We start from the raw sequence: 19775 nt of genomic DNA on the forward strand, positions 1-19775 counted from the left end.
GAGTTTCAGTTCAGCACTTCCATTTTGTCTGAGGTCTCTGCAGCCTCAGAAGCTGTCAAACCAACTGCTTTTCCACTTCCACGTAGTTTTAACAGCAAGAGTTACGTGCGTGTTTAAGGAACCTGTTTACCGTGCAAAGGTAAACAGTCAGGTTCCATTTTCACAATTACTCCTGTGTTAGAGGTAGATGAAAACATTGGGTTGCCAGTGCTACTGCGTCACAGACGCAAACAATTTTCATCAGGGTGAAAGCCCGGATGATACCACCATGGCAACCAATTTTAAACAGAAACAATAGGCCAGCTCCTTCGCTGAAATAAAGGCACAGGACCCGAGGATCTGGTTCCATATTCCTACAACAGACAATACACTTTTTGAGCATTCATATTTTCTGTGTTTTTATTGCTTCTTTCCTCTGAGCATCTCAACATGCTGTTTGCAATTTATATGCAGTAAATACGGAATGAAGCCACCTCTGTGGGGCTAGCAGCAGTCAGAAAACAGCATGGTGGATAGCAGAAGTTCTTGCCAACTTCTGTATCTTTCCAGTTACAGAATCTTTAAGTCCCATGCAGAGAAGCCAGTCCAGTTTTACCCTTGAAAATCTCCAAAAAATAAACAACAAATCATTAATGTTGGAAAGATGAAGTGCTGAATCATGCCTCCCACGCTTTAGAACTTGTGTTCCACTGAGTCTAATTACTATATATACTTGCTACATAAATCTTTGAGCAGTCTCTTCCAAGAATATTCACTGTGAGGGTTGAAAAAGAGAAAGTTCTGATGAACAGTCTAACATGGGGACAATAGTTCTGGCCAAGCTCACTGGAACCTAATGTTGACTTATCTCATAGGAACGGGATTTTATTTGGCCCCAAACAACCTCAAGCAAACTTGAAATTGCCGTGAGAACAGTACAGTCAATGTGTAGATGACTGAGCATATAGAAACCGCAAGAAAATGTTGAACATATTTTTAAGCATTTTAACCAGTGTCTTTTGTGTATCCGAAACGAGGTGAAAATATGTTAAAATCCCACAAGCTCTCCCTCTCCCTTGTTGCAGCCAGCATGCCCTTAACAGAGTCAGTGGGTGTAGAAATAGGAAACTACTTTTTGCTTTTGCTTGCATCCCCATTGGGGATGGGGAGTTACTATTTAAAAAAAAAAAAAAAAATTGCTAACCTACAGCAAATTCAGGAAGGGCATGTATCAAGTACTCCACAGCTCTTAATTCTGAGAAGGAACTTCAATGCTCTGGCATTGTTTTCCCCTGTGCCATTCTTATCTGACAGGTAGTATCAGTTTCCAGAAACTATGTGGGTTTATTCTGTACTTTGTATTCTAATATAAACGGAGCTGAATACTTGTCATAGTCCTTTGGGCAGGGCTCCTTACTGCTGCAGAGTTTAATATTGAGATTGGCAACACTAAGTTAGCTGATGTAATCCGTTCCATTACAGATATTTACAGCACGCCATATTACAATACAAAGGCAGAGGTTTAGAGAGTAAAAAGATGTGACAAGCCAAAAAAGCCAACCCATTCAAAACTGAGGCTGACACTGCAGGGGTCTATTCCCCTCACTGTACATTCACAAAAATTTCTTTTAATGCCATTAGGAGCATACGTGATGCAAAATTCAGATCAGGCATAAAGCAAACGGCAACTCCACTGATGGCAAACAAAGTCACTGTTACACGCACTGCATCTGACTGTAGATCTGTCTTTAACATTAGCCAGTGACTCATGATCACCAGCATGTATTGTCCAAAGTCACTCCTAGGTTTCGCCATTCTTTGGCCAAACATCACAAGCCTTGGCTTATTGTAACACAGGGGAAAGGAGCAGCACAGAGGAGTGTTTGTTCCTCTTTCTAGCAGCCTCTTTATACTCCTGCAGTAGCCCAGGAGCTGATACAGTGATCTGTGAGTTATTACAAGTCAGAAAACTATGTGCAGCTTATTTATGCTTTCCAAGTCCTGGATATTTCCTCCTTGAATTTCTTGCTTACCTCTAAGTCTCATCAAGCCTCATCAAGCAGCTCTTTCAGATTCGAGGGTAGAAGCTGAGTGACTCCCTACCTGTTTAAGAGCCCATTTCTTTCCTACAGCTCTCCTGGAGGATCTGCGGCGTCTGTTGTGCAGAATCAGCACTTTCATTAGTCTTAATGGAGCCTCTTCTTGTGGAAGACACCGGAGAGGCTTCGCATGTAACTGAGGAATTTCTATTACAGACCATCGAGGAGATATACACCCCACACTGCCTGGTGCTTGTGATTTGAAGTGAAAAAAATACTGATAATATGGTATGAATGCAGTGCTGTGTTTCCGATACAGATGGGCCCAACCCAAGAGCTTGTTTCCCTGAATTTCTTAAAGTTCAAGGGAGGTTGGAGCCAAAGTGCTTAACTGAACAGTCTAATTTTGTGTTTAGTTTTATTTGGCATGGAAGTGGCAAAATTGGCTTTATGAAACAAATGTTGTTTGCCATACCATTAAATCAGTTTCTTGCCTTTTGCAATGGCTTCTCAGCGCCGTTGGTAAAAGAAATGTTGCTTTTCCAGTCTATCATGTAAAGTGATTTCAGCTATGTTTTTTCCATTCCTGACCTCTGCAATGCTTGCATTTTAGACAGTTTTATACACTTATTGATTACCTGATGTACTGTTCTAATTTCTAGGAAGTAAGAACATGGCCCTTAAATCATCCAGACTCTTTGAAATGTTTTAATTTCCTCAAGTAAATAGAGCATATTTTGCCAGGAATCTTAAACATATGATACATGGATCTGATTCCACTTTTACCGAGGTCTTGTATAACTCCCTTCACTTCAGTGAAATTACTCCTGATTAGCATTGACAATCAGGCCCAGAATATGGGGAGGGGAGTGGGTTAATGCCCTTTTTTCTGACATTGAGTGCTTTAAAAGCACTCTGAGACTGTAACCCATTACCATTTCTCAGTAAGTGCCCTCTGAGAGGATTGGGAAGGATTGAAGAGTTTTTAACCAGTAAGTCACTTCAGGTCTTTCACAAAACAGTAGCGATTTAGCCATTTCTAGCTACTGGCTGTTTGGTGATTAGGTATAGTTGGTAAGCTGGTGGTCTCAGCCACCGGTGGACAAGTGTCCATGCCACAGCCGCTGCTATCAAGTTAGTTCCCTTGCTGGCAATCTGGAAAGAGGGCGAATGGAGCATGGGTCTGGTTCTCTTCCCAGGCTTTGCAAGTTTTCCTGTCAACCAGGAAGGAAAGTGTTTTATAAAAATGCTTTACAGAAGTGTATTATTTGCCTCATCCAGAATTGTCATGCTCCAGCACCTAAATACGAAGGCTGATATTCTCTAGCAAACCCGTCAAACTCCCACACCGTAGATGACTCCTACAAGTTATAAGCACTCCCAAAATAGGGTTGGATTTTCACAGTGATAATTGAGAGCCATAAGTTTCCACCAGGGAGGCTCTGTAGGTGGGAGCAACAGCAGAGACTGTAGTATCAACAGAGTCGAGGCTTTTTACCAGGATGTTATCTAATTTTATTATAGTTTATATACCTCAATCCTATCCATGTATAGACTTTCTTTAGCGGATGTCTTCTGTACACAGTTATGGACTCATCTTTTGCCAGTGTGAGAAGAACGCTAGGGGAGCTAAGCAAAAGACTTTGTCCTTATGACTGCCCTAAGCCCTGGTTCAGGGAAATGTTCGTATTCAGGACGGTGCTTAAGCTTTATGGACATTGTTGAATCGTGCTGGCTTCAGTGAACTGATGACTAGAAAAAATGTTCATGCAGGGTTTTGTTTTCCTTCAAAAGAACTGAAAAGGTTACTTAGTGCTACCACTACTAAGGAAAACCTTAAACCGCCACCAACCACTCATTAGCTCAGTTCTGATGTAAATATCAGAATATTTAAATGCAAGTTAAATAACGAGAAGCTAAACAAAGCAATATTCTCAGTCACTGTAAGCAATAATTGTTGTTCTTTTGGGACTATATGGCCAGAAAGACTGAATCAAAGAACACTTATGAGTCACATTCTTATATGGTACACCGCCACCTCAAGCAAATAACACCAGAGTTGCATTGCGGGAATTGCTGTTGAGATCAGAATCTGCATATAGATATTCTGTCTCTCAAGTTCTGAAAGTACTGTTATATTTCAAGTCAAAGAGAAAAGAGAGAACAAATAACACAATTTATTGCTGCAGATTATTTTTATGCCTGTGTGCTCCATTTAAGAGAATAATCTGTAAATGACTTATTATCAAGAAAAGTTATTTGTTTGCACTAATCAAGCCTTAAACTTGGAGGCATAATATGGAACTAATTATTTTTAACTAACTAATCAACATGTTTCATTCATAAGTTGGGATTTATCAATATAGCACATGAAAGGAGAGAACATATTATTATTTCAATTTAGATAATATGCAAAAAGCACTGTGTTTGTAATGGCCTGCTTTCACTGAATATAATCAAGCTCCAAAGCTCTATTACAGGCTGGAAATAGCAGCAGCTTACTTTAATGAGATTTCTGGCTCTGGGCCCCAGCTGTTCGACGCAAGGCTCTCCCTTTGCTCTATGACCTACCAATATGTGCTGTCACCAGTAATGAGACAGGACCTATTTCCTAACATGGGGAAAAATTGGAAAGCATGAGTTCATTCTACTCTGTCGGTGGAAACACACCCTCTTTCCCCTGCAAGGCAGAAGGAGGGGAACACTGAATAGGCAACATCCCCCCTTCTCCCTTGCCAGTGGAAATATGACATGAAACCCATAAGGTAGAGAACTCAAAAGTGAGACCGAAACTCTCTTAACTCGTCCCCTTAGCACATGGAAAACCAATGTTCATTAGGCGCATACAGAATACGTCTCTCCCCTGTGAAGTACCCCAGCAGAGGACTTTACATTATCTGCAAGGCATGGGGAAGGGCGAACAGTAGCAGACTTAGGCTCTGAATTTTATGGATTTTGTGGAATTATGCTCATCTCAGAGCCGTGTTGGGAATGTGCCAGGAGCCAAAGAGCTGCACTTAATTTGCCTAAAATGGAGCAGATTACCACTGCTCTCCTTTTTAATAATGGAGATGCAGCCTGGAGACTACAGATTCCATCAAGCAACGCTCCAAAACGAGCCAAGCAGCCCAGGTGCTGCGCTGGAGACAGAGCATTGCACACTGGGACCCAGCCCCGAGGGCTGGGTCCTGAAACGCTGCAGTAAGGGGTACTGTGACTCCCGGGGGCGAAAAGAAGACCAATCTCACTTTGGTCACTCTGAATTGAACTCTTAATATTGTTCTCTTTGCTTTTTTATTATTATATCCCACACTTTTCAGAAAGTCTGTTCTTGAAAATGTTTGATTAGCTAACATTTGGGGGTTTTTATGCTATTTTTATCCTTAAGCTGTCACTTGGATTCATTAACGCTTCGCACGTGAATCTGGGTTTTTTAGGACAAGAAGCCAGTGTTTTTTCCCCTGAATAGCATTGTTAAGTATTTCAGGAATCTAAAATCCACAAACTATTTCTGTGCCCTGAATACAAACCTCTTTGGAAAAAGCCGATGAACAGCATTTTAGTCAGAAAATTGGAAGGTGTGTGCTTAATGCAATTTGAAATTAAATGATTTGGTGCTTTTCAATTTGTCTTTTTGCCCTTCCCAAATACCCAAAGGCACTAGCCCACTTTGTAAATGAATAGGCTATGAAATCTTATTTTGAGAAATGAAGGTGTCACCGAGTTGCAGTAAAAATTATACTTAGCACCAGTGCACTTTGTAAGCCCTGACTAATTGGCCCTTGCAACAGCCCTGATGCATTCCTCCTTTATTAATAAGAATTAAATAACCAGTTATTTTATTTTAGAAGTGGAAAAAAACCCCCCAAAACCCAAGAGATTGAGAAGCTAAGTCTCCATAGCATAAACAGCTTCTTTCCCATTAAATGCACTGAACGACTACTGCCTTCCAGATGCCTCTTGGACAACTGGTGGGTGCCTGCGGACAGGCTCTCCTGGCACACCTGGGGCTGGCTCACCCCCTGTGCTCAGGCTCAGCCTCCCAAATACTTGGAAAAGGGCACCCTGGCTGTGCCCGAGGCCGTGCTTGCAGGCTAACTGCGTTCATGGCAGACGAGCCTGTCTTGAAAGGGGTTTGGGGCAGCCCTTATCATACAGACCAGGCACCAGAGAGGTATCTCCCTCTTGCTTCCCACGTGGATGCAATGCTGTGATGCAGTTGTGATCAAAATTTAGGAACTTTCAGCTTCAGAAATCCCATCTTAGCACAGAGATATGCAAGGCTCTCTGCAAAAGCCTGCAGTGGGCAGACATCCCTCGTGTGCTTTTTTCCTTCTACAGTTTCAGAAATAAAATTATAAAGTTAGCTTTCAAATTTGCATTTTAAAGCTCCGTATCTGTGTGGAATTTTTTGTCCAGCTTGAGGAAGCAGTATCCTTAAATGAAAAAAGAAAAACACGTTTCCAAAGGCCACATCACCAGATTTTGAAGTACGGTGGTAAGAACATCACCGCCTTCGCAACCTACCTATTTCCTCTTCTAAATTATTTATGTATTTATTGTATTTTACATGAGCCATGGAAGCTAGAGGCATTTTTGCAGTGTCAGGTCATTCTAAAGTACATTCCATACAAAGAATAGGGCTGGAAAATACAGTTGTACATAATATTCTTCATTAATATTACATAATTACTGCACACAAAATAGTTCTCTGGGCAGTGATAAGGATTTTTTTCATAAAGAGTAAAGGCTCCAAGGCAATGTATTCCATTAAGGGGTTGCTTAACGTGTGAGGGTACATCAACATATAGTACCTTCATCCAGTTGCAGAAAAATGACGAAGCCAGCTTAGCCAAATGAAGCCATTAGCATGTATAATGTGTTTTACACAAGAGTTAAATGGTTTACTGGGTTTATAAAATCATACTTTGATATTGCAATGACCAAGCTGAGATATGATCCAGCAAACAGCAGTTGCAGCTGCATCAGCACAAAAATGAACTGTTGGATTTTCTCTGCGGCCTAGAGAACATTTTCTGCAGTCTTTGAAAATTGCTCTGAAATAAAAAAATTTTCTCTAGGTGTAGGCTAATATTAGCTACTGACAGCTTGCCTAGAGTTTTTAGCTCAGCCTTCCTGGAGCAATTATTTAGGATAAAATGTTGATGCAGCTTTTCAGGTCTGTTGGTTGCCTTTATTACCATTGAACGCGAGCAAGTCCTGCATCTTATGTGACACAGTAGACCTGAAGTAATGTGGAGGAACACCTGAGAGACTAATAATCCCATAAATGATCCCTCTGAATTTTAGTATAGCCCAGTGCACCCTTCCTAAAGTCCCTGTGTTGTAAGTATAGTGTTAATTTTGATTTTTAATTTGGTTTACTAAATTGTGTTAATATGCTGTAGACTGTTGTATGGACAAGATACAACCATTATTAATATAAAACTGGAGATCTGGACACCCTGATAGGGCTTTTGACATTCAAGAAAACATCAGGCCTTGTTACAGTTTTTGATACGTAAGATACAGTTGATAATTCTGCTCCTAGAAAAGAGATTCTTATCCTCTTTCTGCTCCTTTTCTTTTAAGGCAGAAGATGACTTTAAATGTACGGCAGTGAGACTTGAATTCTCAGGTTCCCCACCAACAGTGTTAAATAGGTGCATCAGTCTGATGTTTCTGTAATCGGCAATGGGTGCAGTGTTAACGTTTGAAGTTCGTGTGTTGAGTCACCGAGGGTTCACCTTTCTTTCCAGATGACACTGTGACAGCTGCAATCAGCAGATGCATGAGAGCTGACAGTCCTTTGAGTTAAAAAAAAGAGGGTTGCTGGCAAGGCATTTTCCATAAGGAGTTCCTTCTAAGCTCTGTAAGTCATTTCACTTCTTAGCTCAATAGGACCTTGATTTGTTAACACTGAGGGTGTATCACAAACCGCACATCTGCTCTCCCGGAGTCTCCCAGGATGAGGGGTGTGAGTGACTGAGCTGGAGAGGCTTCTTCTCGGGGATTCCATTTTTTTCAGGTTTAGTTTATCTGTGAGCTAGTTCTATTAAATTATCGTTAACGATTCCACATCTTATGGGTCATATGACCTTACCAAGGCTATGCGGTCCACCTGACAAAATTGTTCTGTTTTGTCCTGAAGATTTTCCCCTTTGCTGTGTTTCATTGGGCGTGTAAAACTGAAAGGTTGAATGGGCGCTACACCAGACCCAAGCGAACCACAGATCTCAAGATTGTTTCTGACTGAGTAAAAGTGAGCAAACAGATTTCTCTACACCAGTTCAGCTGTCCTCAATTTTTCCTGTGACCTGAGTCACAGTCAAGCGCTTATTGGGTGACGTGTTACGGTGAGACCGTCAGAATAAAAGCAGGCTAAGAAATCTAATCCTCAGAGGAGAGCAATATGTTCCCACTTGTGATTTAGTCTCACAGTGAAGAGGTTGTCAAGGGGCTTGCGATCCTGGAGATTGATTCTGGGGGGAGCCTGCTTCGTGCACAGTGCCATTGGCAGTCATCAGCTAAAGCTGCCTAATGATGTCAGCCGGAGTGGCCAGGGGAATCCTCTCCTGTAAGGTAGCCAGAAGAGTTAAATTGCTTCCAGAAATGAATCCATTAGGTGCTGATAGTGATTAGTATAAGGTACCATGATAACTCAAAGTACTTCATGTGTAATTCAGTCTGAAATCCCTTTCCGATGAAAGGTATTAGATACATCACGACTGAGCTGCAGGTGCCTATTTGGTGGATGTGGCAGCAAATCTGGGGACTGAATCTCACCGCTGTACGTGAGCAAATGCTATTGAGAAAACTCTCCCCCTTCCTCCCCATTGAAAATATCCTTGGATATTTATTGTTGAGGTAAAGGGAAATTTAGGATTAAATTTCTAAATTAGTTAGACTCACATTATTTAGATGCCCAAGGGTTTTTTTGGTTTTTTTTTTAATTATTTCGAGCTTACGTTTCAAGTTTCATCCAAAAGTTAGGTCATGGTATTAAGCTACAGGAAAATCAGTGTGTCACTTGCTACATGATAAAGGGTTCATTTGACTGTGCAAAGATTTGAGCTTATGGCTTGAGTGATTTAAAAGATCTTCTGTATACCGTTAGCTATCTGTTGAATTAGAGCAATAAGAAAGTTTTTAGGAATGCTTGTCGCTATTTTAATTTGCCTGTAATGAAATGCAACAACAATATCTTCATCACTCCATGGAAACTAGCCGGGTTTTGCAGTGTTAGACAGCTGGGAAAGGAAGATTGTCTCCTGTAAAACAAGGTGGCAAATGAAATTCTATTGCTATTAAAAGTAATTAATTTTAAAATGTTGGACAAATGTTTAAGCTAATCATGTAGTTGATTTGATGATTAGTTTCTGCAAAACTTATGTGACAATTAAAAAAAAAATCCTGTTGGTTTTCACGCATTCCAAATAAAGCTCAGACACATTATTTGAGGCTCTCTTTATGTCATCCAGTCATCAAAGTGGCAACTTCCTCACCAGTTGTTAAATGCACTTATTTATAGACACTACTCACTTTCTTCAGTGATTTATTCTTCTTTGCAACTAAATGTAGTGACTGCAATCCCTGGATATTGTTCAGGCATTTTTCCTCAAAGAGGCTGAATAAAATGACACAAATCCCGCTGGGCAGCTGATACCATCAAAATGTCAGCCGTTAAGAAACCTCCCATGGTTTCAGCAAACCATGTTTGTCAAGCAAAGTGATTAAAGTCAGATTTTGGAAGTTCTGCTCGTATCACTCTAGTTGATCTGCATCTACCCTAATGCATTGCAAGGGTGCGCCTGAAATTAAATTAAGGCCATCTACTCAGTCTTTCCCAAACTATTCCTGTAATAGTAATCTACTGCTGGAGCCAGGTTCATAGCTTCTTGACAGAAGTGGTTGTTAACCCTGAATCTGATGATGATGATAACAGTAACAGTATGACTAGAAAAATACAGAGGAAAATAATATTTAGTATCAGATGGGCTCACATAGGTTGCAAACAGTAAACAAAAGCAGAAATTATAACCCAGTAATTACATGTTCACAAAAAATGATGTTTTCACCATATGTAAACAAGTCCATTTTCACACATGGAAAAAAGGTATATACGATTGCAAAGAAAAAAGTTTATGTAATAAAAAAGTTGAGAAATACCAGGTTTGGTAAAAGTATCTGTATCATCCAAACCTAAAATCAGGTGACTGAGTAGCCTGGAAAGAGTCTTGGAGGAAGTAGTAGTGGACACCCCACTACTAAATGAAAATTATTCAGGAAATGTTTCTGCATGTTTCCTTTTCCACTTGATTTTTCTACTGGTGTATCTACATGTAGCTATTTTAATTTCACTATTTTGTGTTATTTAATTTTGAACTATATTTTTATTTGCATATTTTAATTTGTAGATGTGCAAAAAGGGCACCCATCCCAGAAATGAACTATTTTACAAAATGGATCTGTAGTACACAAATGTTTTGATGCTTGCCCTTGAACAATCCACATTCCTGTGCAAGAATGAATTTTAAAGTGCACGTCAGTTTTGGACCCATGGTTGTGCCCACAGACCAACTGTATATACAAAAAGCCAATCAGATGTGCAATGTGTGGTGTTATCCATCTGGTAATCGCAGTTGAAGTAAAACTGGAATTTCACTTTGTATGCCTGGCAGCTGGGGACAACCAAGCCCATTGCTTTTATACAGATTTGCTATGCATGATGAAGTAATAATCACTAAATGTTTAATAAATAACAGAGCTATATAAAACACATGCGGAATTAATATTTTATGTTATGCAACTTGCTGTAATATGCATTCACTTTCAATCCAGAACTTCCTAAAGTATACTAGAAACCAGGGCCTTTGTATTGGTTACTCGGACAGAATTTCTCGCTGGGGCAATCCCGTCCTAAGGTACCACGCGCTCAAGACAGTTTTACACTGGGCTGAGGTGAAGGTATGGTGGTCCAGGAGGCACTACACGAGCCACAAGAAAGTTCAAGATATCAGAGTAATGCAACAAAGGTCCTGTCTTCCCACCACCGCTCCGGCTCCGAGAGCTGCACTTCAGCGCGAACGCGTCTCTGTAATCCCCCTCCCCATAAACACCTCTATTTATAGCGCTTAAAATGTTGTAATGGCCTCATCCATCATCCCGAAAGACGAGACTTGCTGGCTGTCACAGCTCAAACCTCCTGTCCCTTCATTGACAAATACGGCTGAAAATCAGAAAAATCCCCCTTCAGCCCATGGGAGAGGCAGCAATTCCCCTCGCGCTGGATGGGGAGGACCTGGCCGGCACGGCGTGGGCCCCGCAGCAGAAACCATCCCTGAAAAACTCCAATCTGCTGCCCGTTTATTTGCTTCTATCTGCTCGTATCTTTCACTCGTTAGTTTTTTGCCTTTTTTAAAACCAACGTAACATAAGTTACTTGGGAAAGCCTTTAAAATACCTAAGTGAGTTGGAGTTTCAAAAGACTTTCAGATCGACCATCTCGGAAAACTCCCAAAGTTTTTCACATATTTTTAATACGACCGTCTGCCATTGTATCTGAATTCCATGTTTCAAGAGCTAAAAAGCAAGCAGAAGTCAGGTATTGTGGTATTTTCTCCACGTAAGTTGCCCTCCGAACATTTCGTTACATCATTTTGCTGACTTTCCGTTCCATGAGCGAGATGGCTCCAACGTGGTGGCCAGGCCTGGGCGGTTTAGGGAAGGTAAGGTTCGCTAGAGGGGCCTCAGCCCTTGGGTGCCGAAAGGTGTTACAAACAGGCAGCGTTTCAGGTAGGATTTGATTTTTAGATATTAGCCATGATATTACAGCAGGGCATGACTGTCAATGGACACCGGCTTGGGGTGCCCGCCACCAGCCCGGCCTGTCAAGGCCCGGCCCCACCGCCGGCCTTGCGCCGAGGAGGATGACCTGCCCTGCACAAAGATGGCCGCTCGCGGCGGCAACGGCGCCCCTCAGTCCAAGATGGTCGCCCCGCCGGCATCCGTCTGACCTTTTGCCCATACTTAGGATGGCTACCAAGCTGCGGGAGACGTGCCCAAAACAAAGGTGGCCGCCCCAGCCAGGGTGTTCCCTGCCCCTACCAAAAATGGCGGCGCGAAGCGGCAGCCGGCGGGCGGGGCGGGGCCTCCGCCCGGGGAGCTGGGGCCGGGGGCGGGGCGGGGGCGCGCCCGCCGCCGAACCGGAAGTGCCGCGCTGCCTCCTCCAGCTGGTTGTCATTTCGTGCGGCAGCTCGGTCCTGAGGAGACGGGGCTCGGCAGCGGCCGGGTGGGGAGGAGGGAGGCACCGGCTGCGGCACCGAGGCAGGAAGCGGCGGCCGCTGGGGGGGGTGGGGGGAGGGGAAGGAGACAGCAAAAAAACAAAAAGAAAAAGAGGCAAAACAAGGCAGCAGCAGCAGCGGAGGCTCCGCCGGAGGACCCGTCGCGGCCAGGCTCGCCGGCTACCGAAGCGCCTCCCGACTCCCCGGAGCCGGTGTCGCGGCAGCCCTCCCCCCTCTCCTGTCGCTCTTGCTCGCGGAGCCTCCCCCCTCTTTCCACCTCCCGGCAGCAGCGTCCCCCGCGGCGACCCTCCCGGCGCCCGGCCGGTTTACATGAGGGGGAAGGAAGCCCGCCTGGAGCCGAGAAGACGCGCAGCAGGGGAAGGACTGCTCCGAGGAGCCGCCGCCGCCGCCGCCGGACCCCGCGCCCCGGTTAGTCCGCCGGGCCCCCCCTCCGCTGCGCCCAGCGGCCGAGACCCTGTCCCGTAATCTCCGGGCGATTTGGGAGAACCGGTTAAACACCTTCCATGGGGGAGAGAGGAGCCCGGCCCCCCGCCGCCTGCACCTTCCCCTCCCTGCCGGAGGCTGCTCCTCTCCTGAGGTAAAAAAAATCCCTCCTGCCTTCCCCGACACCAGGACTCTTGCGAGGGAGGGGGGACACCGCGGGGGGCACCCCACAGAGACCCGGGGCCTGGCGAGCCGAGCCTGCCTGCGCCGCCCGCCCCTGCCCCGCTGGATGCCGAGTCCCTGAGGAGGAAAAACACACACACGCATATCCACTCGGCCTTTCAGCCAGGGGCTCGCTCGTCTGCAGGGAACCCACGTATCTGGGTGGAAGGAGGCGAGCCCCGCACCAGAAACCACCCTCCCAGCAGCAGTGAGAGCAAGAAAATCTCCTTCCCCTTCCTCCTGCACAACTCGCTGTCCCCTCCCTTCCCTTTTCCCGAACGCTGAATGCTGATTTCTGAGATGAAAATCTTCCTCTTCGGACAGCCAGGACTCATATGAAGGGCACGCAAATACTGGATCATAAATAAGAAGCGAGTCTGGCAAGCTCAGAAACCCAGCCCAAAAGGAGCAGCATCAAGAATCCACCCTTCTCCTGCACAACTCACTCCCCACCCAACACACATAGAATACTAATTTCCTGAGATAAGATCTTACCCCTTTAAACAACCACACACGCATACACACACACACAGAGTGTATATTATTACTAAATATAATAGGTTAAACCCAGCAGCACGGGAAAAAGCCTCTTCTGCAACTCACTCCCCCTTTTCACCCTTCTGAATGCTGAGATCCTGAGGTAAATTTTTCCCTTGCTCACAGCAAAGACTCTTTTTGAACAGGACACAAATATATATTAGATTATAGAGATGTATTAAATTATTCCAGATTTAAATCTATTTTTTGCTGCCAAGGGGTCGGGGGACCAGACGTCATTGTATATTTCTTTTTTTTTTTTTTTCTTCCCTCTTAACTCATTTATGGGCGAGTCAAGGCTGCTGAGGAGGAAAAAAACAGGATAGTTAGAATCTCTTTATCCTTATTCCCCAGAAGCTTTTTCTCTCATTGCTGTGCATTTCCTTTATAAAAAGGAAACCTCTTATGTTGTGAACCAAAGATTTATTTTTCCCTTCCTCCTGGCCAAAGGAAGGAAGCAGACATAAATTGACACATTTAAATAGTTGAAGAGATCTATCTTTTGCAAAAAACAAGCATCTTTATCCAAATCTGAAATAAATAGCGTGGAGGGAGAAACTGGAATATCTAGCTAAAACCAGGATACTTGCTAATCTTGCCTCAGAAGAGGACGAGGTAAACACTAAACATCAACTTGTTCTTACAGGGAGGATTCAAACCCTAAATATAATAAATGGGGGATTACGGGTTTGGAGTGTTAGTGCAAAACAACACTGGAAATAAGTCAGCTTTTCCAGTCAGATTTCATCCACATCTGCAGCCTCCACACCACCATCAAAATGCAACCCCCAGCCCTGCTGCTTTTATAAATAATAACACAGCTGCCAATGGCAGTAGTGCTGGGTCAGCTTGGCTCTTTCCTGCTCCAGCTGCCCATAATATTCAGGATGAGATTCTGGGGTCAGAAAAATCTAAAACTCAGCAACAGGAAAAGCAAGAGTCCCTAGAAAAACAGCAGCTTTCCCCTGGTCAAAGTCAGGAAGCAGGCATGCTCTCTGAACCTGAGAAAGCTAAAACTGAAGAAAATCAGGGCGATAATTCTTCAGAGAACGGCAATGGAAAGGAGAAAATAAGAATAGAATCGCCGGTGTTAACAGGATTTGATTATCAAGAGGCTTCGGGGCTAGGTACTTCGACACAGCCCTTGACATCCACTGCATCTTCTCTGACTGGTTTTAGTAACTGGTCTGCAGCTATAGCTCCTTCTTCTTCTACAATAATCAATGAAGATGCAAGTTTTTTTCACCAGGGAGGGGTCCCTACTGCCTCAGCTAATAATGGCGCTCTGCTGTTTCAGAATTTTCCACATCACGTCAGCCCTGGCTTTGGTGGTAGCTTTTCCCCCCAAATTGGACCCCTCTCTCAACACCACCCTCATCACCCCCATTTTCAGCATCATCACAATCAGCATCAGCAACAGAGGAGGTCTCCTGCAAGTCCTCATCCACCTCCATTCACACATAGAAATGCTGCTTTTAATCAGTTGCCTCATTTGGCTAATAATCTTAACAAGCCACCTTCTCCATGGAGCAGCTACCAAAGTCCATCGCCTACACCATCTTCATGGAGCCCTGGTGGCGGTGGATACGGTGGGTGGGGTGGGTCCCAAGGTCGAGACCACCGCAGGGGACTGAACGGAGGGATAACACCCTTGAACTCCATCTCGCCCTTAAAGAAGAATTTTGCAAGTAATCATATCCAGTTGCAGAAATACGCTCGACCCAGCTCAGCCTTTGCTCCCAAATCGTGGATGGAAGACAGTTTGAATAGAGCTGACAACATTTTTCCTTTTCAGGTGAGCATACTCTGTTATATCCATCAGAAAAACAACATGTAAGTGCATTAAAATGCCCTAGAAAGGGTTGGATGTTTGAACAGTACAGTCTGATTGTATGACTTCTGTGCTTGCAACTAAAAAAAAATATATGGCTAACTTGAAATGTCATAGTGTGAATTAAGATCTGAGCTGTGAATCATGGGGTTTTTTTAATAGTGGTGGTCATATAAGTATCTGTTGCCCACCAGACATCTGTATTAGCCAGTGTCCTTCAGCTTCATGCTTACACACATACAGAAATAGCCAATGGACAAATTTAGTTACAAGTAGCAAGCATATCTACAAAAAGGAGTAAGGAAAAAGTGCTGCCTGATGAAGTATGAAAGATCTGAGGCCTTCTAAAGTATTTGAGGATATACCGCATCTGAGAAAAAGTATTAAGTGATTGTATTTTGATTTACAGTATCATATGGACTTGTAGTGCAACATAATTTTTGTAGCATTTTTTGGAAACTTTGATTTTTATTTTTTTTTTTTTTAATTTACATGATGGTAATCAACGCAGTTTGCTTTCCTCAGTAATGGCAGCAAATTTTGGTTACAGGCCATTAAATCATCACCAAAAATAGATCTGGACGAGTGTCAGTTGGTGGTCTCCTGTATTTTAATATGGCCTTATCCTGGCAGGAGGCAGGTTGTCTGGCAGTTCAGCCTCTCCTTCTAGGCTGACCTTTTATAAATTTGAAAAGAACTGTATAATGTTGAACCTAATTGCAGTAAAAATTAAAACAGAAGCACTCTTCGTCTGACCACTGGTTAAATCTAGCTTGTGTGTGTGTGTGTGTGTGCCTTTTGTAAACTCCTTTAGGGTGAATCCAAAAACCCAAGAGTTCTTTTACATTTAGAGGGTTGTTTTTCAAGATCTTCAAATGAGGGCAGAAGTAAAAATTTCAAAATGATTGCAGTATTTCTAGCCATGCTGTAAGAACCAGGGTGACCTACTTTAAAATAATTTGAAAGATCTGTAGATAAAAACCGTGCAATATGTCTCATGTTATAAACCACCCTGAAGAAATATATTTAACAGTGACTTTGTGGATTCAGACATAGGAACAGTTCAGTTCTCCTTCGTAAACTGTTCAGTTTCCGTTTGGTTTGCAGGGCCTGCCTATGCAGCCTCTGACAACAGAGCAGCTGCTGGCAATAACTTTCCATTAGAGACCTTTTTTCTACTGCAGAGCTACTAGCTGGTTCAATATCAGGTAGAGCCCCTGTAAATTTAGAATGCATAGTAATAATTGATTTTAATGTCAGGATTTGTAATTAATATAATGAACCTGTGTCCAGCATACCAAATTTATACACTGAAACCATTAGAAAAAGGGACACAGCTGGAGTCGGTCTTTTTTCAGCCTCACTGCAGCGAGACTTGGCTCACAGTTTAATTCATTCTGTACCCTGACACATAGCTCATGTTCAGAGTGACAGAATGAGATCAAGTGTGTCCTTGCTGCTGTGTATAAGGCCCAAATATATATGCAGTGATAGAAATGTGCTTGGTTTGACATCAAGGAAATTTCAGGAAATTGGCAAAGTCAACCTTGACTTCTGGGTTGTGTTCCAAACATAAAATATCAGACACACGTATTTTGATCATAGTAAAGAAATAATTTTTGTGTAGCATGTTGGTATCTGTTTACATAAACACTAAGATGGAGCTGTACATGTCAAGACCAAGTCTGACACTCCTTCATGCCAAGAAAAGGAAAGTGTTGGAGTGCTTTCCAGTCTGTTACTATCACTTCTGTGAAGAAAAGGGCAGGGCAGCAAAACAGGACTTCAGCACTGCAGACCTAGAAAGATGCTGATTAATTTTGAAGCCATCTTGGACAACTGCTTTTTATAACTTTTTTTGTATAAAATCTTTAGCTCCTTTGGTCACTTAGTCATTTGTGTGTTGGAAGCATACTGAATTTTTGAAACGCTGGAAACAAATGATGTAAAATTTGACCTTTGATGTCTTTTTATTTTTTTTTATTATGCTGATTGTATGCCTGACTCAAAGCAGAAATAAGGAGTTTTGCTTATTGTATGTTTGTGTTCATGCATATATATATGAAGTATCCTTGATGATGCAATCATGTACTGGACAAGGCTATTTTGTTACTGGAATCTTCTTAGATTCCTGTTTAGGAAATAATTGAAAGCTGTCTTTGCTGCAGCAACATAATGGAGTAATTTGATACAACTATCCCTTTCATTTAATATTTATGTTTTGCTGCTTAAATCATTAACAAGTGTTCCTGCAATGTAGTGAAAATTAGTTTCTTTAGAAGGCAAGATGTAAACCAAATATTTGGGGATCACTTTCTTTTTTCTCAAAGGTTGTCTCTACTCCAAAGCTTGGTGAAACACACAGAAGTCTATGTTTTGATGGAAATCTTAGGGTAACCAAGTGTAAGTGCTCGTTTCCTCTTTGGCGAGGACAACATTGCATAATGTCCCTAAAAGCCACTAATGTGGACTACTGCTCACTTCAAATATTTCTGCCCATGGCCCTTAGACACTTGCGATGAAGTGGGCATTCCAAATGGCGCAGATGAAAGGAGAATACTGCGGTCATCTGTTTGATAATCTTGCAATTCGATGATTGCTTGCTTGGTATTGAGAGCTGCATGCAAAACATTGTGCTTTTTGTTCTAAGTGTTTTTAATTTGGAATTCTGTCTCATAACGTTTCAGAAGTAGCATGTCTAGGAACCTCTTGTTGCAGAGATGGAACTGGAAGCAAGGTCAGAGAAGAACTGTTACCAGATCCGTTAATGAAATTAAGTTTTGATATTGTGCTTTAGCCACTGGGCAGGCTTCCCCCTTCAAAGATCTTTTGAAAAGAGAAAAGCCATTGTTCTTTGTGTGTTCATTTGAAAAGGAAATGGTCTCCAAACGAAAAAATGGTTCTTGAATTAAAAAAAAAAAAAAAAAAAATTGAGTGTTTTGGATATATCCGCCTTCCCTGAGAATTAATAAATGAAAATGCTTTGACTATGACTATTGCATCTTACAAAGTTACTGATTTTTTAAATAATTCTTTCTAAATCTCTCCCAGCAGCACTGACAAACTAAGTTCTCAGTAATTGCATTTTACTGCAGCATTGCCCTCAAGATTGTTTTGGCTTTCCTTTTGCTATGTACTTGCACTTCCTCATGAGAGTGGAACATCCTGCCTGTTATGCAATGCATAAATCTTGCTTTGATAGGCATTTCCAGGTTTCCAGATCTCATCTTCAAATGCGTGACGAAGTTTTTTAAATTGGTCTTTGAAGGCACAAGAAGTAATAGTGTTCAGCTTTCTGTAAAAATGCTTAAAAATAATTTGTGTTTCTTCCTGGAATCAGGCTTGAAAATAACTGCCCATTTCAAAGAATTTTGTACATGACAGCAGTTCATTATATCCACTTGTTCAAAATGTTTTTTCCTTTCTTCTACAGTGGCTAGTTTCCAGGTATATAACCCCTTCCAAATCCATTGAGGGTCTGTGCCAGAGAGACTTTCTCTTCCCCCAGGCAGATATGGAATGTTTGAGAAAACACATACGTGATTACAGAATGTGTTTTAATTCTGAGCTATACATCCTGATTTGTTTGCCCATAGAAACGGGTTGATTTAATAAGTGCATTAAACAAATTCACAGGGAACTGGAATTAAAAAAATAACCTCTTGAATGCATTTGCCAATCTTTCCTCTTGAAGGAATTTTGCAAATAAATTTCTTTACCATGCCTCTATTTTAATATTTGTTCTTTGTTTTTGAGGAACCTTTTCATAAATCATGATGGCTGGTTGCATAAAATGAGGCTACTTGTTTTGCAGAATTTTATTTTTATTCTAGCAACAGCAATTATTCCAAGAAATTTCAAGCTATCATTTTAAAATAGAATAAATACTTGAAGTTGGATTTTTAAACGTCTGTTCACCCATTTTTCTATAACTACATCAGCTGTGTAGTAATTAGTGTTTTGTATGCCGTTCCCCACAGCTACTGATCTGTGGAATTAGAAGCACTCTAATGTGGTATGACATGCACAAGTTAAGTACTGTGGAAGTTAACACTGTTTTTGTTTTATAAACTTACTACTGATGTTAATACTTCAGCTTTGGCCCTCCTGTGCGTTTTTGACCTCAGGGTTTCTTTTTAAAGAGAGCTTTTGTTAGAAGCTATTTGAATTATGTTTGTATTTTCCTAAGATTAAAAGGAGTACTCTTATTAAGCATTTTGCTTTGAAAATTGCATGTTTAGCAGCCCAGCATAAAGACTGAGAACACAAGATATTGTGGAAAATAATTTCTGGAAGATACATAAAAAAACTTAATATGTAGCTAAAATAGAATCAGACATGTTACTGGAAATTTTTATAAAGGTCTGTAATTTCTAACACTTAAAAAAAAAAAAGTTGTTCAAGTTTGACTAAACCAGAAGTGCTGCCTCCCAAAAAAAC

The 19775-nt window shown here is 42.1% G+C and overlaps 1 protein-coding gene across 3 annotated transcripts in view; it reads left to right on the plus strand.

The window, feature by feature from the left end:
- The first annotated feature begins 12413 nt into the window (after nucleotides 1–12413).
- Nucleotides 12414–19775, plus strand: part of CPEB4 (cytoplasmic polyadenylation element binding protein 4) — a 45394-nt gene continuing 38032 nt past the window's right edge. For all 3 annotated transcript variants that reach the window (XR_007767309.1, XM_050905576.1, XM_050905575.1), the window contains exon 1: nucleotides 12414–15299. Coding sequence is in view for 2 of the 3 variants with exons in the window: in XM_050905576.1 (XP_050761533.1) it covers nucleotides 14178–15299 (1122 nt within the window). In the remaining variant the exon portion in view is untranslated. The remainder of the gene's footprint in view (nucleotides 15300–19775) is intronic.

The sequence above is a fragment of the Gymnogyps californianus genome, chromosome 14 (genome assembly GCF_018139145.2).
Source record: "Gymnogyps californianus isolate 813 chromosome 14, ASM1813914v2, whole genome shotgun sequence".
Taxonomy (NCBI): domain Eukaryota; kingdom Metazoa; phylum Chordata; class Aves; order Accipitriformes; family Cathartidae; genus Gymnogyps; species Gymnogyps californianus.